Source organism: Castor canadensis, chromosome 16 (assembly GCF_047511655.1).
Source record: "Castor canadensis chromosome 16, mCasCan1.hap1v2, whole genome shotgun sequence".
Taxonomy (NCBI): Eukaryota; Metazoa; Chordata; class Mammalia; order Rodentia; family Castoridae; genus Castor; species Castor canadensis.
In genome coordinates, this window is record NC_133401.1 from 84293145 (window position 1) to 84318257 (window position 25113).

The following is a 25113-nucleotide window of genomic DNA, read 5'->3' on the forward strand; positions in this document are numbered from 1 at the left end:
CAAACCAGTGATGGACCCAAACAAGTGCACAAAAGTCTTAATCTGGAAGTTAAGAGGGAAATTCCCAAATGGGTAAGAGAAATCCTGGATCCTCTATGAGCACTGGGGACGTGCACTTTTTTGGCTATAGGACTTTCTGGCTTCCTCCAATCACACCAAATAACTGATCAACTTCTGTAATTATGGACAAAGCCAGAGCCACTCAGTGTGTGAAGTCCCCTCTTCTCTTCTCCTCCTCCTCTTCATCTCCGTCTTCTTTCTCCTCTCTCCCCGCCTCCCTCTCTCCTCAAAACATGCAAAAGAAAGGAGACGCTGGTCCTCCCTCCCTCCCTCTTTCTGTCTCTGTCTCTGTCTCTCTCTCTCTTTCCAAAGCCTGCAAGAAAAAGGAGACACTGGCTACACTTGGGAAGAGGAGCCAGGAAGCAGACAAGGCAGCCACCCCAAGTTTCCCCTTCTGCCATCTGACCTCCGCCTGGTTTCTAACCCTTGACAGCTTTGCATCATAAATCTGTAGTGCTGCGTACTTTTAATTTCAAACATCATTGATACAGACAATAAAAACCATGTGTGCAAGAAATACGGTCATGTATGAGCCCACTCCAAACTGGCTCATCAAACCAACTCTCCCCCCCGATGTCTGGTGCAGGTGCCACCTTGCAGTGACAGCACCCTTCAGGACGAATGCAGCTGCTCTATCCCAATCCAGCCACCCCAACTGTCCCCTTCTGCCATCTGACCCTCCACCCGGCCCCACTTCCAGCTACCAGTCTTTGTGTCAGTAATAATTCTGGTGTCTTGGAACAATGACTTTGCCCCATGGTGACCCTCAAGCTTCTCCTTAGAGAAGGATGCTCGTGGTCCCCCAAAGCCAGCAGTCGCACCCCAGCCATGGCAAGGGGCTGAGACTAAAGACCACTCTCGCTCTCTCCATCAGGCCAAGGGCCCCTTTGCTAGTTCCTCACCTCCTTGCGTAATCAAACTTCAGCTCTTGTAAGAGCTCACGGCGCAGAAGTGAAAGCAAGCATCAAAACGCATCCTGGCTCACACGGACAGAAGAGAGCCTCATGACTCAGAGCGAATGGGGCTCAGAAAACAAGCGCTTCCCCTCCAGCTCGGCTCTGTTTGTGCCCTGCTTCTTTGCATTCAACAGGCTGTCATTACAGAGCGCCACTAAACCGGGTGGAAGCGTGGACACAATGTATCACTGCTCAGCACTGCCAGAACTGGAACATAAGGGCCACTTAACTCAGAGCAAAACCAAGGAGCCCACAAATTAGTCACCACAGAGATGCCAAGGCCGTGTTAGTCTATTCACTGCACTCAACAGTGTTACACATCTCAACGGGTTTGAGGCTCCTCCAGGGGCAGTGGCCCCTGCATCAGGGTCTACACGGACACTAACACGACTCTGCACCAGATCAGCAGCCCCCCATACCCTCTGACATCGCTGCCCTCCATCCCTTTCCTGACCTCTAGCCGTCAGTTCCTGGTACTGGGTCATCCTACTGCCATGTCTCCAGTGTCCCCCTGCCAAGGCTAAGACAACAGAGCGGGATGTGAGAAGTTCTGTTTCCTCCCCCGTATCTTCTTGTTATCCAGAGTCAAGGTTACAGGGACTGCATTCCGTCTTAATGCCACTGTCGTGTGGACAACGGGGGACGCACCAGGCATGTGTGAGAGCAATTTCATTAAAAGCCCATTATGGCCTGGCCGTGTGGCAAGTCATGCAAGCTAATGACCAGGTATTGTCAAATACTCAAAGGGCCTGGGCTTGCTCTTTGAATAATAAACTGACTTCTTTCTGGGGGATGTGTGTTGGCGCACACTTAGGATGGCTGGGTTTGAGATTTTCAACCACTCATGTACTATCTTCTTAGCATTTCTCAGTACCATCTATATTATTTAATAGATGCATTTCTGTAAGTGAACTTGCATTTCTGATTTTTACTTAAACACCTTTTGTATCTTCGTTCTAAGCAACAATACCCATCAAGGCATGCGCTTTCTAGGTCAGCTACATATCTGACACGCATCTCAGAAAAACGCGTGAAGATGGAAATTATAATACTCTGCCTTCCACAGTCACTAGACCCGAGTGTCTTTTTCATTCTCATGTCAGCTACTGAGGGATTGTGGCCACAGTAAATGCTTGATATCAATTTTTGATTATTGACTTGATCTCTGGTGACAATTACTTGTCAGGATCGTAATGGAAGAAAAGAGATACTCCAGGATCTAAGCAAATAATTCCCCTTATTTCTAAGCCTCCAGACTTGGAAGCTACTGAAAAAAACATTTTAGCCTAACTTCCTGATTCATGTACAAGGGGCTGAGTGACCAAGTTACTTCTCAGCAGAACAAGAACACGCTCAGGAAAACAGAGCTTAAAAAACGATGCAGGATGCCTTGCTTTGAGTGTCTCTAGGAGGGAGCCTCTGTACCCCGAGTTTTCATGCAGGGTTGGATGTTGCCAGCACTTCAGCCATTATTGTCCTGATAGACACTCCAGAATCCAAGATAAAATGCACCCAGCCCACCCTTAATCAAAGCTGGTTCTTATCAAGGTGGCGAAAGCACAGGCATTCACTCAATGAGAACACCCCAAACAGGAAGGTCCGTTTCTTACTGGACAAACTCAGTGACACATGGAAAATTCCACACCACAGTTCAGAGGGGGCATTTGACCTCAGAAATCTCGTTGCATGGACTATTAAAGGCAACTGTAAATTCAGCCTGGATTTTGTTTTTTTTTTGGCCTGTGCATTTCCCATAGATGAAACCAGGGAATGCCTGGTGCCTAACTGATAGCATCTGACACCCCATTGCCAAAGCTGAGACCCAGCCCGGGAACAGCAGCCTGGAATCTCTCCAGAAAGCCTTGAACTGGAGCTTCATTCACCTACAGTTAAAGAGGAGCAGCAGAAATTGAGTCTGCAGCCAGCCAGAGCTGGGGACAATTCCTTTTGTTGGCTGGTTGTAACACCTAATCTCACCAAAGAAGCCCCATTAGAGAGAGGATAATTCATGGGCTCCCACACTATGGGTTTAGCAAGGGAGGTGTCTGCCAAGTCAAACAAAGGCAATAGAGATGAGTGTGGAGTGCACTCCCACCTGGTGGATTTAGCGCTGCTCAGACTCTGCAACCTGTGTGATCTCAGAGCGAGAAGACAAAGTGAAAGACAGAGCTCAGGGGTTAGAAAGCGTCAGTCAGGAACCTCAGGCATCGCCTCTCGTTTCTCCTTGGGCTTTTAAGAGAGACCTTTGGAGATAAAAAGGATTTTGAAATTCCAAAAATGATGTACAAAATGGGTCCTTGTCAAATAAATCAAGCAAGAAAAACAAAACCAGCAGAGAGATTGCTTTTTCCCAAGGGCTGACTCAGAGATCGGTTTCTGGGGAAATGCCTGCAAATCTGTCTTTGTGACCATCTGCAGACAAACCATGGAGGAGAAGGAGGAGGCTGTGTAGACCGGAGAGGGTTCAGGAGGGGGACCTCACCAGACCATCTACGAGGTACACAGAACAAGCATGCTTGTGACGCTGTAACCACACGTCGCCTGTAACCCTTCGTGTCAGGAGGTCCATAGGGTCAGGAGAAGGGGAGAGCACTCCTTTGGAGGCAAAGAGAGCTGCTTTCAAGATTTCCCCCTCTTCTGACAGCAACGGGACTTTAGACCTCAGTTTCCCCGCTGGTAAAATGGAAGGCTATCATTATTCACTCTGCAGAGTTACCGTAAGGACTGAATAAGAAAATGCATGCATGTCGGGTGCCTAGTGAGACATCACTGCGGAAATTGGATGGTAGACAAAAAATTACTGAGAGAGGACATCACCCAGTTTACGAGTCTTACTCCACCTCACTCCACATGGTTGGGTCATTTTGAAGGTCAAATATACACTCCAAAAAAGGAATACGACACTTAAAAGCTGTATCTTTTATTTAGCACAAATTATACCTCAATAAAACTTGCTATTAAAAGGATGTTCAAAAGTGATTTGTTCTCAGCCATTCAGACCTTCTCTGATACAGGTCTCAGATTTCAGCCTGAGAGAGGTCACGGCCATTCTAGAAGGGGAGTCACGTGCGGTCTTCTCTAGGACAGGGGTAAGGCCTCCTAAGGAAGAAAATGCTAGGTGCTCATCACTCCCCTTGGGGGTGGGTGGGAAGGGAGAAATGGGGCACAACAGGCCACCTCTGTCAACGTTCCCGCTGGAATTCCAAAGCAGGACACAACTCATGCACACAACACTACTACTAGGCACAGCTTCTAGACAGGCACCACCTCAGGTGCCAGAGGTACTCTGCTTAGTGCAAATACATGGGTTCCCCACCACGGAATCTGCAGTCCAATGACATAGACAAGTTTCAGTTCAACACCCAACGACAAAGGCCTAAAGACAGATTGACAGAGGGGCAAGGGCCACGAACCTGGAAGAATGTGGTGAGCCTGAAGTTGGGGAAGGCTTCCTGGAGGAGGCAAGTGGTGAAGGATGGATGGGTTAGCCAGAGAGGAGGACAGGAGACAGCTCCTGGCAGAGAGGAAAGCTGAGTGATGCTGGAGAGGAAGGCTAGGCCACGAGTGCCATGACAAGGATCTGACGCTTGGCTCTAGAGCTGAGGGAAGCTGCACGCAGATTTTAAGCACCTTCTGCATTGGTGGGGGGCTCTGTCTGGTTGCTCCGGTGTGTAAAACACTGTCCGTGGGCCAGCTTGGATGCAGACAGGGAGGAGAGATCTGCCATCCTTCCAGCAAGAGGAGGATGACAAGGATGAGGTCAGCAGCAATGGCAGTGAGAATAAGACACACATGAGAATCCACCCACATGTACAGGCAGCCCTGCCCACCTCCCTGACCACTCACCATTCCCCTCCAGCCTCTGCCACCTCCACACGCAGCGATGTGAAATCACGTCACTCATCACTCCTGCCAGGGCAGTGTCGTTCCCGACGGCCAGAGCTGAGCATAGCCCAGCTCTTAGGGGATGGGGGAGTGAAGGAATGGCTGGGCTTCTGTAGGGGAATCTCCTGCCTTTGGGGGGCAGGGTAGGCTCCTCCTCAGCAGGGAAGGATAGACCTTCCCTACTTTGGGGATGGAATAGGAAGTAACCTGAAAACCACTTCCCCTACTCGAGCCCATCACAGAACCAGAGTCCTTTGAGATCCAGCACACTAAAAGAACTTAGGCTTTGATCCCAGACGTCCTTCTCTACTCCATGGGACTGAAAGCAGGCTTTCACCCTCCCTGAATTTCAGTCTCCTCATCTGTAAAATGCTGATAGTAATCCTCTGCTGGTTCAGAGTGAAGTCAGTCAAGTGCACATTGTCAACACGAGGAGGCTCCTGAACTACATCATTCTGAAGGTCACATGAAAGCCAGCATCAAGATAGTACAGACTCAGGTCAGACTCACCCTTCCTCCTCTGCTAGATCGCGGCCTAAGCGCCCTCCCACAGCTGCAATGTGGGATGCTGGAGAGAGGACTTTTTAACATGCTGAGATGGGGGAATGCCTCAGTGAGATACATAGGAGGTCCTCTGTATCCACAGGTATTCAGTCAACTTCACTTAGAAAAAGTGTGGGGAAAGTATTTCCTGCACTTGTACTGAACATGTGCAGATGTTTTTCTTTGCTGTTATTCCCTAAACAATACAGTATAAAGACTACACAGCCTTTATGCTGCATTGTTATAAGTAATCTAGAGGTCATTTGAAGTATACAGGAGGCTGGGCGTGGTCGCATATGCTGTATCCCAGCTCCTCAGGAGGAGGAGGCAGGAGGATTGCAAGTTCAAGACCAGCCCAGGCCAAAGTTAGTAAGACCCTATCTCCAAAAAAGGTGGGGGTGTAGGGTGTGGTTCAAGGCCTGGGTTCAACCCCTAGGACCACAAGAAATGAAAATACAGTAAAATAACGTACATGGGAGAGTGTGTATAAACCTATATGGACACTACACCAATTTATGTACAGAATGCAGATGTTTTCACCCACAGGGATCCTGCAGCCAACCCCCGACAGGTGCTGAGGGACGAGCGTACACTGAGTCTGGACTAGCCGTGGAAAATGGGGTGTCACAGGCAGCAGCGTGTCTATAAGGCCATGGGTGAGTGGGAGGTGTATGCAGAAGTACTTCTGGGCCACGGGATGGGGTGGCCATGGGACAAGGGTGCCACCTCTGGCTGGTACATACGAGGTGGATTATTTGAGCATTTGTGAGCTAGGGAATAGCTGACCAGTTCATTTTCAAATCTATACTTGTTTACGTTTTTGGAAGAGATATTCCACACTGAATCATGTCATCTGATTTGATGACCATAGTAACGGTGTAATTGTGGGTAATTTGTATTATGAGCCCCGACTTTGTGTATTGGGATTTGCTAGGTGTTATCTCATTTAACCCCTCAACAACCCTGGAGAAGGATTCCGTTCCCACCCTTGGGCTGCCCGAGGTGCCCAGCTGGCCAGTGGGGAAGGTGAGATTCAGCCGAGGTCGCCTGAGCCCTCTGCCTGTCTTCCTAGTCACCAAGCTAATCTCCAGCAGAACCCAGCACGTCAGCAGCACTTGGCCACAGTCCACAAAGGACCTCAGTCTCGCTTTGTCTGTGTGAGTGTACAGGCTCCCAGCAGAGGGCCGGATGGCAGGCTTTTCCTAGCAATGACCGCAACTGCTCTCCTTAATCAATTATAAATGGTGCATTTGTACACTGCAAAGGATAAAGTTCTCCAGTGTGTACATATATCAAAAAAATAGGGCAGTACAAAGACCAATCACATAAATTTAATTACATTTTATTTATTTAGGACCTCCTGGGAGATGAGCTTGGCCGTGCTAGAGAGAGGCTATGGGACTTGGAGGAAATTGCTAGAAGAATCTTGGGGAGAGAGACTGAGGCCAAGAGCCAGAAAGACCTCCCCTAAGAGGGGCCTTGTGATTTCCTAAAATTGCACAGGCAGAAGGGTACACACTGGAGACACGAACCCTGCCAGGGACAGAAATTGCTGGGTGGCAGAGGATGAGGATTGCCGGGCAGAAGCTGCGTAACCGTGGAGCCGGGGTGTGGCTCGGCGTTGGGGCGCGTGCTAGTTTAGCATGGGCAAGGCCTTGGGTTTGATCCAGAAGCACTATGGAAGGAGCACTGTCTTAAACTTGCTTGAATTCGTTTGTGTGACATCTCGGTCTCCCTGCAGCCCTCACATCAGGGATAAATTGCTTGACAACGTATACATCATCTGTGCTTGTCTGGGGCTGGTTGGTCTCTGGGACCCTAAAAGCAAAGAGGAACACTCAACACATCAATTTAAAAGCTAATCGTCAAAGCGCCCTGGAATGCCTCTCTTCCTTTTCCTGCCCCGAAAGCTCCTAGGGTACGTCCTATGACGAAACTAAATTATGGAAACTCTCATTCGTATTATGTGATTTATTTAAAGTCCTGTCTTTCCAGGAGAATAAAAATCCAGGTTTTGAAGCACCTCTCAAAACAATTTATTCTTTTCCACTGCCTAACTGCTTTGGCCGGCGATCGTGAATTTATAGTACATTATGCCAAAGCGAATAACTTAATCAAACATCTAAAATCCAGCTCACGGCCACAGAACACACAGAAGCAGTTCTCTCAGCTCTCTTGTTAAAGCTAATTACCGTCTTTATTTCCAAACTCCACATCTCTGAGACGTCGCCTCCCCACACACGGAGGAGCATCTGGAACTCAGACCTCAGCTGACATATACCTAAGCGTAGCCTTGATATGCTTCGAAATATGAAAATTATTCAGCTATTTTTTTCAAATTCTAGCAAAAAATAGGGTATAAGGAAAAGAATAAAACCAGTCTTACTGGTTTTTTTTTTTTTTTAAATCTGGAAGGCACTGAGGGGAAAGAGCTGGGTGCAGCTCTAAGCAGGAATCGTAGCAAGAAACAATGATGACAGCCTTGTTCTGTCTGTTTGCCTTTTCAGAAGGTCTCTGACGCCAGCCTCACTCCTATGAGATAGGAAGTGCTGGTGAGCTCGTTTCTCCGATGACGGCATTCTTCAGCAACTTTTGAGGGGAGAGCAAGGAAACCATACCAATTTGGTAGGTAGTTGGCAAGGGGTGTTTGACCTAAGGGATGGGAAAATGCCAGCAAGTAAAAGATACAGTTATTTGGTCCACTTAGTCAAATAAAGTCCCTTCTCCCTCCTTCATCTCTCTTGGCCTCTGATGGGGACGAGTGGGGGTTAAGTTCCTTCAGTGGCCAGTGTCCCGTGTCCCAACCCGTGTGGGTCCTCAAGTGGTTAATGGGATTGTGACATCTGCACATTTCATTGTAGAGGAGGAGGACAAAAAATGGGGAGGTGAGAAAGAGAGGGTTCAGAAGCTCCTATAGCCATACTTCTTAAAGAACTTGTGCCCACGAATGCCCCTGAGAGGAGGGACATCAATTTGCCCATTCCTCGGTCACTTTGTCCTCCTCAGTGCTGCTCCCGCTGTGGACCTCTTACTGAACGCGGAACCTTACTGAACGCGGCTCCAGTGGCCCATGAAACTATCAGGCAGAGAGTGGCCCCTGCGAGTCTTGTTCATGGGAGGCACAACTGTCAAGCATTTTGAATATTTTTCACATTCACCCTCCAGGCTAACTTTAGAAGCAACTCTGTTTAGAAGGCAATTCCACTCAACGGTGTCACCCCCTTCAAAAGGTGCTACTGAGAACTGCCGAGGAACCTGGCCAAGATTCATGGCTGGTGAGTGAAGATGTGTGCAAGTTCAAATCCTCGTGTCTCCAAAGTGTAAATTCTAAACAGTTACGTTAGTGCCTGCCAAAGATCCGCCCTAACCAGATAAGTGCGTACAAGGGCCAGGGCAACCTTCTGCAGAGCAGCCTTTGTGGTTCCTGCCCCTGCCATTCCTGAAGGCTACTAGATACATCACTCTTTTTTACCAAACTGGTGGTTGTGATGTGTGTTATTTGACCTTGAAGAGTTAGTTCAAGGGCTACCTCCTTCAGGAGGCCCTCCTGGGCTCCCCAGGAAGGTCATCACTTCCTCTGCACTGTCAAGGCCTCAGCACTGCCAGGCTGGAGGTAGTGATTCCCATTTGCCATCCTAGTGGACTGTAAGCTCCCATAGGATAAGTGCCCCATGGAGTTCTTCCCTGATACTGGAGGACCCACACAATAGCTAGTGCACAACCCACGCTCAATGAATGAACTGTGTAACACTTGGGAGGAGAGCAGCTCCTGTGGCCCCTCTCGAGGTAGGTGAGTGCTGTGAGTTTGGGGGGAGGGGAACTTGCTGGGAAAAAGTTTGAAGATTCCTTTAAATGGTAGAATCTTAGGGGCTTCACAGGACCATGGAATCCATCACTTCTTTGTTCATCTGCATCTCATAGTCTGCAGCTAAATGCTCTGAGCATTTCTTACAGGCCAGACACAACCCTAAATGCTGCTCCTGGATGGGCCTCGCTCTCCCAACACGCCTACAATGGAGGTGTATGGACAGTTTATAGCTGGGCAACCGAGCCTCAGAAAGCCTCCTTAAATTGCCTAAGGTCACACAGCCAGGATGGGCCAGGACTTCAGAGCCTGTCTTCACTATCTTGCTACACTTCCTTCCTACTCACCTGCCTAAACTCCTGCCATGCGGAGCCTATAGTGCTGTGCTATTCTGGGGGCAGACGGCTGCCAGATGGCACTTGGAAGGTTTTAGGCTCAAGTCTCCCACCATGTCTCTCACTGTACCCTGGAGAAAGGGCTCTGTGGAAGGACACCCTCCTGCTGGGCTTTCTGACAGCCTTGACCTTGTGTGCCAGCTTTTATGGGTTTTCAGCAGACACAAGTCCATATTTAAACTCGCAATTATTTTCATTTTGTTATATTTGTTTTATTTTTCTGGCCATTTGCTTGGAAATCAAGACACTAGATCCCTAAATACGATACCAGGTCATCTAAAAAGTTCAGAAGATTCTCCTACATAATGAGGGTACCATTACAATACTTAAAATTAGTGTTCATATTTTCCCAGCTTTGTGGACTTCCTTTAGTGTGAATTACAATTCTTAAGGGATCAAGAGAAAATAAATTCAAAAACAGATTTTTTTTTTAAATGAGGAGCAATGAAATAAACCAATTGAGAAGCATCCGTCAACAGTGGTGTGTGGCGTTGGTAGCTGCCACCCACGCCCACACTAGGCTGGCTTCCTTGGACTTGGAGTAATTTAAATGCAGACACCGTAGGCGATAAATCTGACAAAGAAAAGCCTGTACATAATTCTGAATTAAAAGCAATGGCCAGGCTTTTGATGTTGATAGGAATGAGGCCAAATGAAGAAAAGGCCACATTCATGGATTTGTCTGGGTGTGTGGCCTCTGAATTGTCAGTGTGAGGACCCTGATATGTCCACGCTGGTGAGCCAAGCGGGGTGCTAGTCTCTTATAGACATTTAAAAGAATGTGTTCCCACACATATGCATTTAAATATATAATCTAATGTTTGCATCATAATTAATGAAAGAGTAAATGTGAGCTGCGGGCAAGGGTGAAGGACAGCCTGGTTTTTCGGCTCCAAGGCAAGTCACATCTTCAAACACTGCATTCAAATTGCACACAAGTCAAAGCCTCTTGAACCTGCTCCCCTTCCCCGAAAACCAGGACACTGGATAACACAGCATCTCAGTCGCCTGCTAGCTCTCAAAGGCTGCCTTCTCTCCGTAGCAGCTGGATTCAGATCCCAGCATGGCAAGTTTTCACTTTCTGAGATCTATAAATGTACATGATAATTTTAAATTTCTTTGAAATTTTTATCACACAAACATTGAAGTACATGGAAAAGGAGAATGCATTTTGAGTATGCATATATCCATCACTGAAATTCAACAATTTTCATTTTGTTACACATTTAGATTTTTACTGGACTGTTTTAATGCAAAGAATACTGCATCCCTGAATCCCACAGCACACATCTTGAAAAATTAAGGAGGGTCTCCCACAGAGTCAGAGTCCCATACCACACCTGTAATTAAAGATAATTCCCGAACACTTTATGATAGATACCCTATCCACATTTGGATTTCTTCATTTGTTCCCAAATTTTATTTTCCAATTCCTTTCTTCAAACTAGACTTGAATTAAGAACCAAACATTTAATTTGGTTGTTCTTTCTGTTGCTTCAGTCTCTGGACTTTTTTGTTTGTTTGTTTGTTTTTGGTGGTACTGGAGTTTGAACCCAGGACCTCACGCTTGCTAGGCAGGCCCTCTATCATTTGCGCCACTCCACCAGCTCTTTTTTGTCTTGGGTATTTTCAAGATATGGTCTCTCAAACTATTTGCCTGGGAAGACTTCGAACCTTGGTCCTCCTGATCTCTGCCTCCAGAGTAGCTAGGATTACAGGTGTAAGTCACCAGCACCCAACTGTCTTCAGCCTCTTTTTAAAGAAATTATTTTTTAAGGAATAATACATATTCAGGAAAATGCACCAATCAAAATTGCATAACTTGAAGAATTTGCCACCCTGTTACTGGTGTAACAACCACCCACCTCTTTAATTGGTGATGACACAACCCAGAAACCTCCATGCCCCCTCTCATCACATCCCCCCATCGCTAAACATGGCTCTGACTTCTAATGCCATAGACTGGTTGCTTGGTTTTGAAGGTGATCTAAGCGGAATCAGGTTATAAAAAAAATAACATTTCTGTCTCGCTTTGTAAGTCACCATGTTTCAGAGATGTGTCATGTGATCACACAGGAGTTTTATGCATGTATTATTTTCATTTTCTACCACTCATTTCCATTGGATGAGTATACTGCAATCTGCCATCTATGTATTTGTTCTAAAACTGATGAGCGCTTGGCTCTTGTGTCCAGTTTGGGGCTCTTACACAGTGGTGACAGGAACACACTTGTACATGTCATTTTGTGGGGTGTATACCCAGGAGTGGAACTGCAGAGACTTGGGGCATCTGTATGTCCAAATCTAGTTGACGTTGCTAATGTCCCAAGGTTGTTACATCACTTCCTCCCTCAGCAGTACTTGCCAAGTGATGCTAGGTCACCTCGTCCCCAACACCTGACACTGGAAGTGTTAGCCTTCTGATGGGCGTGTGACACTGTGGCTTTATTCCATGTGTTTCTGAAGACTAAAGATGCACAAAGCAACTTTTCACGTCATCCTTGGCCAGCTGGATATTCTCGTATGAAGGGTCCATTCAAAATTCCTCACCATTTTTCAACTGGGTCTGTTTCTGATTGACTTGTAGGCATTTTTATAAATTCTCAATATGTCATTTATCAATACTTTCACCCACTTTGTGACATGTTTTTTTCACTGATTTTATAATAGTGTGTTTCCTGAACAAGAGTGATTCACCTTGGTGTAGTTCAAGTTGCCTATTTTTCTCTTTAAATGCAGTGCCTTTTGCGTCCTACTCAGGAACTATTAACCACCCCAAGGCCATGGGGGATAGTCTGTTATTTTCTAGAAGTGCCATTATTTTGTCTTTCACATTTAAATCTACAGTCTACTTGTAACTCATATTTTGAATAGCACGAGGTTAGAGGTCAAAGTAAGAAGTTTTCCATCTGGATATCCAACAATTCCAGCACAATTTTATTTGCTGGACAAACCACTCATTCCAGACTGCTTGGCAGAGCCATCTTTCTTACAAAGCAAGTGCTCTCTGCCTGGTTCTCCACGACTAACTCTTCTTGGTCATTTGCATTTCCATATAAATTTCAGAATCATCTTGACAATTTCCACAATAACCTGTGGCATTCTGATTAGGACTGCACAGAAACTATCTATCAGTTTGGAGGGCTTTGGCATCTTGGCTATGCTTTTCTACCTTATGAACATAATGTATGTTCAGATATGGGAGCCACCTTTAATTTTTCCCAGTCATGTTTGCTGTTTCCCGTGTTAAGGTCTTGCCATCTTTCATTAGACTTACTCCCAGGCGAGTTAATGTTTCAGATGCCATTGTAAAAATTCTACATTGTTTTTTGCTGGTATATAGAAACTATGTGAATTTTTGGTGTGTTGGCTTTGTATGCCATGACTTTAGGAATTCACTTACACATTCTGGTAGTTTGTAGATCATTCTGTATGTCCCATGTACCCAATCATGCCATCCGTAAATAATGACTTTTATAAGTCTTCTGTCCCAATCTTCATTCCTCCTTTCTCCTTACTTACACAGTTTTCTCCCTCTGTCCTTTCATTCCTCCCTGCCATTATCCCTTCTTCCTCCTCATTGTTTCTTTATTGTTGCCAGGATGAGGAAATCACAGTGGTAACTATATAGCTCTCTTAGAAGGAAAGTTTTTAATATTTCACCATTTACTACAATTATTGTTGTAGCAGGGTGTGTGAAAAGAATATCGTTTTGTACGTGATGTTTTTAAATCATGAATCAATACTGAACTGCATTAAAATGCTTTTTCTGCATCTGTGAAGATGAAATGACTTTTCTCATCTATTCTGATAGTATGCTGACTTACTTATTTTTTGGCAACACTGGGATTTGAACTCAGGGCCTCAAACTTGCTAGGCAGGCATTCCACCACTTGAGCCACTCTGCCAGCCTTTTTTTGTATTAGGTCTTTTCCACACAGGGTCTTGAGAACCATTTGCCAGGGCTGGCTTCAAACCGAGATCCTCCTGATCTCTGCCTCTTGAGTAATTAGGATTGTCACAGGTGTGAGCCACCAGCGACCAGCTTTACATGGCTATTTTTGAAACAATGAAAGTTTATTTCTTGTCATAAGCAAATGTTATCAGTAAGGACCCTTTGTTCCCTGGGGCTGTCAATGAGCAGTGCTGTAATTTGTATCTCCAACATCTTCCAAGGCTCATGTGTTAAAGGCTAGGTCCCCAGGAGGTGCTACTGAGAGGTGGTGGAACTTTTAAGATATGGGGCCTAGTAGGACGTCTTTAGGTCACTGGGGATGTACTCGAGAAGGAAATTGTCCCCTCTTTGCCTTCTTTTGAGAACTTCCGCTCTGCCCCACTCTCCACAGTGTGTGACCTCACCACAGGCCCAGGAACAATGGGTCCAACCAGTCATGAACTGGAACCTTCAAAACTGAGCCAAAATAAAAATTTCTCTTTATCAGTTGATTATCTCAGATATTTTGGGGTCATTGACACAGTCAGTGTAGAAAAGACAGCAAGCAGGAAAGATCAGGGTGAGCACACCATCTCTACTCTCCCTCAGTGGAATTATAAAACCCGCTTCCATGTCCCCACCTCACCTCCAGAGAGCATCCCGAGTGTGGACTATGTTTGTTTACACAGATGTCTCTCCATACTTTGGGTCTCTGGACTCCTTAGAAGTGGCTCCATGACAGCCATCATGCTGAGAGCTTGAATGCTCAAAGGCCGGGCTCGTATTTCATTTCCCTAAAACGTTATTCAATTGTATTCTGAGAAAAAAAAAGTTTTGGCATTTGAAAGTATGCTGGAAGTCTGGTTTTCTTTCCATGATAGGTGACTGACTGAATGCTTCAGTATTTTATTGGAATCTTTGGCTTTGCTCTTCTAGGCTCAGTGCCTTTTCAAGATGTACTTTCTGATCATCTTTTAATTGGGGAATTTTCTGAAATTAATTGTTTTTACCCATAGGACCAGCTTTGTTTAGTTTCTTAGCTTTAGTTTTCTTCCTCAGAGATTCATATCATAAGTGTGTTAGAACATCTTTGTCCACATACATATTCATTCTTTTTCTTAAATCCTTTTTTACCTCTATAATTTCTTACTGATTTTTTAAAAATACTCCCTTCTATCTTCTATTTCTAATAAAGCATTATTCATTACAATTATTGCTTTTCAAATTCCATCTAGATTAGTAGATATGTATTATTCAGTTATAAAAACATTTGTTTTGCCCATGAATCTGTAATTCAGTTTGATAGGGTCAGTTTTTTTAAAAACTAAACTTTACATATAAAAACAAATGTATATTTACATAAAAGATGAGAAAGGGTACTGAGAGTTGCATATACTCCACACCCAAATTCCCCCATCAATATCTTACATTCATACAGAATGTTGGTCACAACTCATGAAGGTCATTGTTAACTAAAGTCAATACATTTTCAGATTTCCTTAGTTTTTACATATTGGTTTCAGGAACCCTTCCGAGATGCCAGTGCTACACTCACTCAACATGGTGCTAGAAGCTACTTTGGTGATGGTACCGTCTCTTCTCTTGTTTTTTCATGATCTTAATAGTTTTGAAGACACTTGCATTAGTCAGCTTTCCATCACTATAACAAAATGCCCAAGGCAATTAGCTTATGAAGGGAAAAGGGTTATTTTGGCTCATGATTCTGGAGCTTACAGTTAAGATTAAGTGGGCCATTGCTTAGGTCCTCTGACGAGAGACAGACCTCATGGTGGAAGCAGGTGCCCTGGTTGGCACATCCCCAATGACCTAAGCACTTTCCACTTGACCCCACCTCCTGAAAGTTCCCCTACCTCCCAATAGGGCCACCCTGGAAACCATGCCTATAATACAGAGGCTTTTGGGAGATACTTATTCAAACCATAGCAAGGTCTACTTAAGTGTAATTCAACGGGGATTACGGGTTCTTAGGAGACAGACACATCACATCAAGGCTCTATTCTGTCAAGATGATTTGTCACTTTTGATATTAATCTTGATTACCTGGTTGGGATGGGACATGTCAGATTTCCTTTCTAAAGCTACTGTCCCCCACCCCCTTTACATAGAGCGCTCTTTAATGGAAGTCACTCTGTGAAGTCACAGCTGAGGACAGAGGGTTATACTCCACTTTCTGGAGGGGAGAGAGCACACACACCAGTTATTTAGATTGCTCCTGCATGGGAGACTTGGCTCTCCCCACTTACTCGTTTATTAAATCATTTATTTAAATCTGCACGGGCTCATGGAGCTTCATGTGATACTTGGGTTATAATCCAGTACTAACTTTTTATTTGTCCTGTTGCTCCAATTGTCCCAACTCTGGCCAACAAGGGCTCTTTCAGCTTGTTCCTATGTCCTTTTTCACATCACCCTCAAATGTGGGCTTTCCTGTTTCAAATATATATTTTGGTTTTAATTGACACCTAGGAATTTTATTTATAGGGCACTGTGTGATGTTTCAACATATATATGTGTATATATTTATATATACATGCACACATGTAGTGCAATGATCAGATCAGAGTGTGTGGCATGCCTATCACCATAGACATTTATGCTTTGTGTTGGTAACATTCAAAATTGTCCCCACTAGATGTTTTGAAATGTTCAAGTAATTGCTATCCTCCACAGATTTGTTTGTTTCAAGTTGTCTTTACAACTTCATCCAAAATCAGCTGATTAGGGCTGGGGACATGGCTCATGCAGTAGAGTGCCTGCTTAACAAGCACGAGGCCCTGAGTTCAAACCCTAGTACCACCAAAAAGACAGAGAGACAGAGAGAGAGAGAGAGAAGGAGGGAGGGAGGGAAGGAGGGAGGGAGAGAAAGAGAGGGAAGAAGGAAGGGAGGGAGGAAGGAAGGAAGGAAAGGAGGGAGGGAGGGAAGGAGGGAAAGAGAGAAAGGAAGGAAGGAAGAATGACAGTTAATTCTACTTGCATGGGTCTATTTCTGGGATATTCCATTCCATTGATTTATGTGTACATTACTCCACCAATACCATGTTGTCTTGATTACTGTGGCTTTATAGTAAGTCTTGAGTCTTGAAACTGGATAGTGTAATTTCTACACGTCTGTTCCTCCTCAGTATTGTATTGGCAATATTTATTTTGAAATGACTTATTTCTAAATTCTTTTGCGGGTTCCTTACCCCTTCTTTCAGATCCTACTTTTCTCTAATCATATGATTTCTGAGTTTTTAAAAATTTTGATTTGTAATTTACACAATTATAAGATCTTAATTTGGTATTCCAAAGGTGGTTTCTGGTCCAATTATTAACCAGGCCCCACCCTGCTTAGCTTCTGAGACTGTGCCTACTCAGGGTGGTAAGGCTGTCATCAAGATCTGAATTCTTAGGGCTTGTTTTTAATAGCTTCTCTGTCATAGCTGCCATGTGTTTTGTGGTATCTATTTTTTTTTTTTTTGGCAATGCTGGGGTTTGATCTTAGGTCCTCACACTTGAAAGGCACGTGCTCTACCACTTGACCACTCCGCCAGCCCTTGTGGTATCTATTTTGCATGTTTTCGTGTTTCCAGGGTGGATACTAAGTCTTGCATTCTTTTCTAGTTTTCTAATGATAACAATTTCACGTGAGCTTCTATTGTAATATTGGCTGCTTCTTTCTTAAGTAACATAAGTTTCCCTGTAGTTTCAAGAGAAAGGGGAGGAAAGGGATGCTTTTTATCCTCCAGACTTATTTTCACAAAATTATGAGGAATGCAGCCTTGGGTTTCCTAGGGTCTGACTCTTTGGGTGACATCTAACACTTTCTCAAGAAATTCTCTGTCACTGCTACAATTCCTACAATTCCCCTTCTGATCTAGTGTTTCAAGAAGCCTCAGGGCAGTGCTGGGCTTTTCCTTGGGGAGAAGAGACTTGTCTTTGATAGTTTGAAGGGTGATAAGGCCATCACACCGTGGTACCTTGGTAGCTGTCATGAACTGTCCCTAGAAGCCCCACTGTGGACACCCTGTCTCAGACTCACCACTATCTCACCAAGGACCACACATGGGTACTGAAGGATCCCATTCCCAGGGCCACAGAAAGTACGGTTCCCTTCCCTCTCCACACAGGTAAGACACCTACACATCCTCAGTACCGGCCACTTGCTTCTCCCCACCTACTTGGATTAGCATGCTGGTAAAATTCACTGCTGAAGGCAGCTGAGCCTTTTCATGGGTAAATATTTTAATTAAACGTTTAATTTCAGCTAGCTCTCAATATGGCAGTGTTAAGGGGAAGGGACCAGTGGGAGGTTTTGGGTCACAGGGGCATCAGCCTCATAAGGAGTTCGTTCTGGTCTCACGAAGTGAGTCAGTGACAGCAAGATGCTATAAAAAAAGACCAGCCCTCTACTCTCTGGATTCCTATCTCCCTATGTGATCTTTCTCTCTCTTTCTGCTGCTGCTGTGATGTTATCCACCAAAATGTGACATTTAGCCAGAGGCAGAATTGATGGAGTCACCCAAGCTTCACTGTCAGCCTCCAAAACTGCTATGTAAATAAACCTCTTTATAAAGTTCCCAGCCCCAGATAACTTGTTATAGCAGCAGCAAATAGTCCAAAATGGAGGGGCACCTTACTCAAGATGGCGCAGGGTCCTTTCACAGAGGAAAGAAAATTCTGTGTTGAGACCTGGAACACACCCTCCCCTACTCTTTCGTACAAGAACAAAACAACAACGAACATTCAGAATGGAAGTATATACTCTGGAAATGAGTGATCAAAACCCACGTAATTTCTAGGCTGTATTTCAGAATATGGTCGATGAAGAGTAACCTACTACCAAGCAGAGAGACACAGGCAATGGGAGCCAGGACAGCTAGAGACAACACAACTTGCTATCTGCTTTTTTAATTGTTTTTCCATTCTCCAGCTAGGGGCAGGGTGACACACAGGAAACCAGAATAAAGTCGGGACTCCTGACACTGAAAGGTGTCATGATAGCCCAGGTGCCTGTTCTTTCCACCTTCTTCCTGACCAAGTACTTCCCCTGCTCACTGCAATAGAAGCCAGAGACTGGCTGGTCATCCACTCAGCTGGTCTTCTCCTTTCCAGGCCTAAGTCTTGACTTCCCTTCCCAGCTTGCCCTGCGGTGACTGAGTTCTGGTCCAGAGGACACAAGAGCAGACGTGATCCGCTGTGTGCTGTTTTCCTGACCACTGGCTTGGTGCAGACAAACCCTGGTACAAGGGAAGCCGAGGTTTAATGAAGCTAAGGTCAAGGGTGTTAGAAGCCTGCACCTGAGTCTTTGCTCAGAGGAGAGAAGCCCTATCCCCTATGGGAAACACCACATTGGGTTTTACATGAGGAAGAAGTAACTTCCACTCTGCTAAGTCACTGAGATTTGAAGGTTTATCTAGTATGACACCAGCATCACCCATAATGTGCCAAAGAAGAGAAATAGCCAGATTTGCTCTGCAATTGTAATTGTGAGTTCCCCAGACAGGCAGGGTATTTCTCCTTGTTCACCAAACAAACAAACAAAAAAAACCAAAACCTTTCACCAGAATATTTCCCGATACTTCCTGGAGCTCAGTGGGTATGTGACAGGCTATTTGCAGGCCATTGCTAAAATCACACTTCATAGAGTGTCTGCAGCACTGGAAGGGGCCTTTGATGTCCACAGATGCGGCCTGACTCTTGCCCCCCCCTTGACAATCACTCCACTTAATCTCCCTGGGCCTTTGTTTCTGCATTTGCAAACTGAGGGTAATGACCTCATAGGGGTTTGCTAAGAATGAAAGAACTGAAAACAGGGAAAACACTGGCATAGCTCCTGGTGGGTCCAAGGTATTTGATTAATTCCTTCCAACAACCATGAAATTAACCAATTAGGGATTTATTTACTCTTCTAACCAGAAGACTAAGCAAGACGCAGCCTTTGCACAAAGGACTCTGTATTTATCTGTCCATTTAAATGATGGTTATTTCATACAGAGAAATCCTGTTCAACAAACACTTTTGTTTTCTTTGGTCTACATAAGGAGGAGAATTAAAGTTTTAGGAAAGCTCAAAATCAAAGTGTAAACAAAGACAGCATTCCTTATAATTTTTCCCTTAGAAGAAAGAAACCTCATTATTTTCAATCCAACGACAGCAGAATAAATGCTGGGATCTGACTCAGCAGGAGAACGGTGGTGAGGGAGCAGCAGAACACAGGACAATGAGGGGTGAAGCTCTCTTTTTTCTGGCAACACTGGGGTTTGAACTCAAGGTGCTCTGCCACTTGAGCCACTCCACAAGCCCTTTATTTATGTTGGGTATTTTTGAGGAGGATCTCTCAAACTATTTGTCTGGGGCTGGCTTTGAACAGTGACCCTCCTGACCTCTGCCTCCTGAGTAGCTAGGATTCCAGGCGTGAGCCACCAGCGCCTGGCTGAGGTGAAGCACTGCATTAGGTGACATCACTTGACATGAGATGAGGTCCTCCCACTTCCCACGTGGCCTGGTGCCAAGCACTCCCCTTACCCAAGTCCATCTCTGTAAACGAAACTTGCCCATAGAACAGGTAAGCTGGTGGAGCTGAGGACTGCTGCAGTCACATCCCCCAGGTGCAGAAGAAGGGGGCTGAAATGTCAGGGCCACAGGGATATAGAGGGAAGCACTGAAGAGAGCCGCCCACCAGTGTGACTAAGGGCTCTCTGGGAGAGTCCCTGCTCGGAGGGCAGAAAGCAAATATCCAGATGTTACGAGCTGACAGATGTGATTAAGTGAGGAAAGGTAAAGCTGCCCACTCAACCATCTGGGCAGCCCTCGTCATTACAGGGACCCCTGAGTTTTCTGCAAAAGCACTCATCAGAGAAATAAAGGGAGGCTCCCACCCTCTGATCCAGTCAGAACAGTCATCTATTTTTAAACCACTGGCAATGTGTTCTCTCGTGGAAATATGCGGGCTTCCAGAAGCAGGCTGACACTCATCGGAGGAGAACCAGGCACAGGGAAGGCTGCGCCCACTTCCCTGCCTCCCAGGAGGGAGTGGTGAGGAGTCTGGGGAGGAGCGCCCTGAGTGGGAGCTGGCTGGGGTGCAGAGGAGAAGGGAGAATCTGTGCTGGCACTGGGGACAGGCACTGAAGGCTCCCTCTGGGACAGGGAGGGCTGAGGCCTGAGGGAACCAACCCAAAAGCCAGGGAAGCTGAGAAACAAGCCTTACAAGCCAACCAGCATCTTTTCAAGAAAAAGGCATTTAAGTGGATCTCATGTCTCTGGAATATGTGTCAGAGAGCTTTAAATGTAATCGCAAACATTTCATTAACCACTAGAGACTTGTTTTTAACAAGGTCGTAAGACCGATTTACAAAAAACAAAACACTATCCCCCCAACACTTTGTAAGACCGGCTTTACTTACAATCGCTCCAGCTGCTTCAGGTCCTGGAAGGCGCCTCTCTCGATGATGCTGACCTGGTTGTCTTCCAGGTGCCTAGAACCAAAGAGGCAGCAAGGTCAAGGTGAAAGCTGTGATAGGGACCCTCATGTGAGGCTTCAGGCCATGCAGCCCCTCCCAGAACCCTCTGGGCCCTTCCAACCAGGATCAGTCCGGTGGGACAAGAGTCACATCCCAGCCTGGTGTCACGGTAACCAGGGCTTCACCGCCTGCACACTTCTACCTGACAGATTGGTTTGTCTGCCTCTATTTTAAGAATGTTCCCAGCAAATGTGCCCCTAAGCGCTGCAGAGTGTTGCACAGAAAAGGAGGAGGTAAAAGCAGTTCCTTAGAAAAACCACACAGATTCTGCATCTCTCCCTCGGGGCGCCCTCCTCCAAGGATTCAAAAATACTTCATTGAAAAAGGCCTTCTCTGTTCACCCTAGTAGACAGGGTGAAGCTACTGCCAGATAGCTGGCTGCGGCAAAGACATCCAGCCTCGTCCCAGGAATTCTCTCGCCCAGAGTCTGCCTCATCTCAACCTCACGATGGTGGCCATGGAAGTTGGATCTTCTTTCCCTAGCCATAGGTTTAGCTCTCTCTCCAAGTCCTTCCAGCAGGTGACTACAAATCCTACATAATCTGCTTAAGTGACTTCCATTCATGTGTGTGACATACCCTAAGAATTGAGCATACAATGAAATATTTGTTTCCTTAACTTAAAAAAAAAGGCAGCTTACGGTAGATTAGCTAAACAGTATGGGAGGGAAGCAGGAAGCTGAATGGATGGGGATGACCCTTGGCTGGGAAATGACGCAGATAGCACTTGGTGGCTGCATGGGATTTCAGGAGCCACAGCTGTGTGATGAACAGTGCTGCTTTGGAAGGGCCAGGGGTTCCACGGGAATGGCAGGAAGGGAGGAAGGAAAGCCTTGGGAAAGGATATCTTCATTTCAAAATGAGCCTTCCATGATGGTCCCACCTCTTACCTGTGCCCTAACTTCCTGCTCCTCTTAGGCTTTAGTGCTTGGCCTTTGTGTTTAATTTCCAGCTCATCCCCACTTTGCTTAAGGGGCAAGAAGGCAGGACTTCTGCTCTTTGTCACACTCCCACCCCCAATACAGTGGCCTAGCTCAGTGACCCCCTAACTCACTGCCTAATGAATGAATGAAAAGCTGAAAAAAAAAGAAAAACCTCTGGGCACAGGGTGTGCTGATTTCACATTAAGGAAAATGCTGTCAGCACGCCTAGGGGTCGAGGGTATTTTATATTCACGTTTTCAAATATCAACTAGCCAGTCAGGAATCAGCCTGTTTGCCTCAGTCCTCATCCACTGCAGCCTTGCACTGATGTAACTTCTGGCCTTTGCAGGCTGGTCCCTCCTGGGCTGCTCGCTTAAGGAGACTTGGAAATGGCTGAATTTGCCCCCGAAGACTCCCAGATCTCACTGGGGTGGACCCTGCAGCCTCCAGGCTGGAGCGCTTGCCAAGGTACTTTAGAATCCCTGTCCTACTGATGGCATTGCATTGAGCTAGCTAACTGACCTGTCTGAGACTCAGTATCCTCTTTTGTAAAACAGCGAAAAATCAAACATTACAGAAGCTCTTCTGAGGGGAAAAAAAGGGATAAAGTAATTAAATCCTCAAGCCCAAGACCCAAAGTAGGATTAGAGGCTCAATAAATCCCTTCCCTTCCCTCCTTCTCTTCCTTTTCCTCCTTCCCTTCCCTTCCTTTCCCTTCCCTCCTTCCCTTCCCTTCCCTTTCCTCCTGCCATGTGACAGGGAGGCCCTGGAAGTCCAAAGACTCACACTAGCACATCTTGCTAAACAGAGAGCAAGTTCAAGGCTAATGATTAGGAGTTAGCTCAATCCGGTTTTCACTATCAATCAATCGATCGATCGATCAATCAATCAATCGATCAATCAATCAATCAATCGATCAATCAATCAACCAACCACAGAGCTTGCTGTCATTTCCCAATTAGAATGAGGAATAATTCTAGGGAGGCTGAGTGTCATCTCACCTTGAGATTTCAGAAGAAGCCAACTGCAATCTCTTAGGATGCATCTCTTAGCTCTACACTCATTTATCTGACACTATAGCTTCTTTTAGAAAGAGGAAAGTATAAAAACATGCCCTGGATATTTCAGCCCTTCCTCCCCCTTGCTCAGGCCCTGGAAGGCTGATTTTCATTGGCTTCTTCAAGAAGCTTCTTTGACCTCTGCTTCCTATTGGATTCAGCCAATGAGAATGACCAGGGCAGGCAGGAAGAAGACAGTGAGGTTGGGAGGTTTATACTCCTACCTCCCTGCCAGGTCACATCAGCTTGGCTGTGTCCCTTTACCTAAGACCACAGATGCTGCCAAGAGGTCCCTGGCAGTCCCTGCTTTGCTGTGCTCTGATAACCACCTCCTCTCACTGCTCCTCAAGGCCCAGGGGCGTAGTGGCTCCCTGTTGTCACCAGCCTGGGACATGGAACCATCTCTTGTTGGATTTTCTTACACTGAGTAGAACTTTGTAAATAATTCTTTATTCAGTTTGCCTCACTTCCCCTATATGAGTTTCATCTCTCTCCCAAAGATAGATCGGTCGAGTCCAGCCTTGCACCTGGCCCTTAAAGGCTCACTGAGCAATGGCCATTTATGAATAAAAGAATCAGTGAATGGATAAGCCATGAAACTCTCACGAGCCAAGGACATGCATGAAAGCCAGATTAGGGACCAGATTCAGGGCACAGCATCCCGGTAGGGCTGGATTCCTAGAAGGGCTGTCCATGGCTGGAGTCTGTTCTCAGTTAGGGGGACACAGACTAATCATTTATGACTCTTCGGCATTGTTAGTTTTTTAGTTTTAGCACTGAATCAGAATCGGAAATGGCCCCTGTGTGATGATGGCTGCAGCATGGGGTTAACTCTTTTATTAACCCCATTTGGGATAAAGCTGGCTCCCATATTGTGAGCATAGTAGAGTCCTTAAATAGATTACTGAGAAAAGGGATGTAATTGATACCACCAGACGGGACCTTTCCCTACTCCCACCCGATGGGAGAAATGACTACCATGGGCCACTCTTACACCTCCTCCTTGGATACATGCATTGAGGGAAAACTGCACTGGGATGAGATACTAATCCCTGCTCCATCTGCCTTTGCCTGCTCACATGTACCATATTGGCCGTTCTGTAAGGAAATGGGTGGCAAGCTCGAACCATCAAGACTATCACGTCTTCTGGATTCACTATAAATTGTAAATAAGAAACAGATATGGGGATATGCCAAAATGTGATGAAGGCTTTTCAAAAAAAGGTAGTTGTCTAGGTCACTCAGCTAAGAAGAATAGATGGAGGAAAATCTGTTTAAAATATCTGGATGTTTTATTGTGTTAGAAACCATTTCAGCTATTCCACCGAGCAGACTCTTTGACAGGAATAAAGGGTCACTTGAATGGGATTGTCTTTGAGCTGATAAGGAAGATAACTAAACAAAGTGTATTAATAGTCTATAAAGTAGGGGTAAAGCCTTTTTGGCATTGCTTATCAAAATAAGAAGAATGTACCAATTAACTAAAAAGATAAAGTGTAGCCAAAGGGATGTGGTACTCTAGGCAGAAGATATTACTGTGATCTTTTATGATTATTTTAAACCTTCTATTTGCAGAAAGCAGATATGGAAGTTGGAATTTTTATTAGTCTTTCTGATGCAACAGTAAGAAAACCAGAGGGTTGTTTTTGACTTGGTTAGAAAATGAACCACTAGACAGACATACAGCTGCTCAGGGCAAGAGACTTGGCACCCCTTTGAGGATGATGAGAGGAAAGCATTCAAGACCAATGACAGGAGAACACATAGGGGTAGGGGGGCATCTAGTAGCTGGAAGCCCAGCACCCGGACCCCTGCATGCCTGCACAAGGGTGCTCAGGAAAGCTCAGGAATGCCCAGGCAAGCCCCACACACCAGTGCTGCCTTTCCTATCTCCTCTTCCTCCTCCTCTTTTCTTCCTCTTCCCCCTCCTCCTTCTCTTCCTCTTCCTCTTTCTCTCCCTTCTTCTCCATCCCCTTCCCTTCCTCCTCCTCTTCTCCCCCTTCCCTTCCCTCCCCTTCTCATTCTCTTCCAT

At 45.7% G+C, this 25113-nt stretch overlaps 1 protein-coding gene across 1 annotated transcript in view; it reads right to left on the bottom strand.

Moving 5' to 3' along the window:
- The window catches only part of Slit3 (slit guidance ligand 3), a 557919-nt gene that overhangs the window by 486454 nt on the left and 46352 nt on the right, over positions 1-25113 (bottom strand). The window contains exon 3 of the mRNA XM_074057753.1: positions 20985-21056. Coding sequence (XP_073913854.1) covers positions 20985-21056 — 72 coding nt within the window. The remainder of the gene's footprint in view (positions 1-20984; positions 21057-25113) is intronic.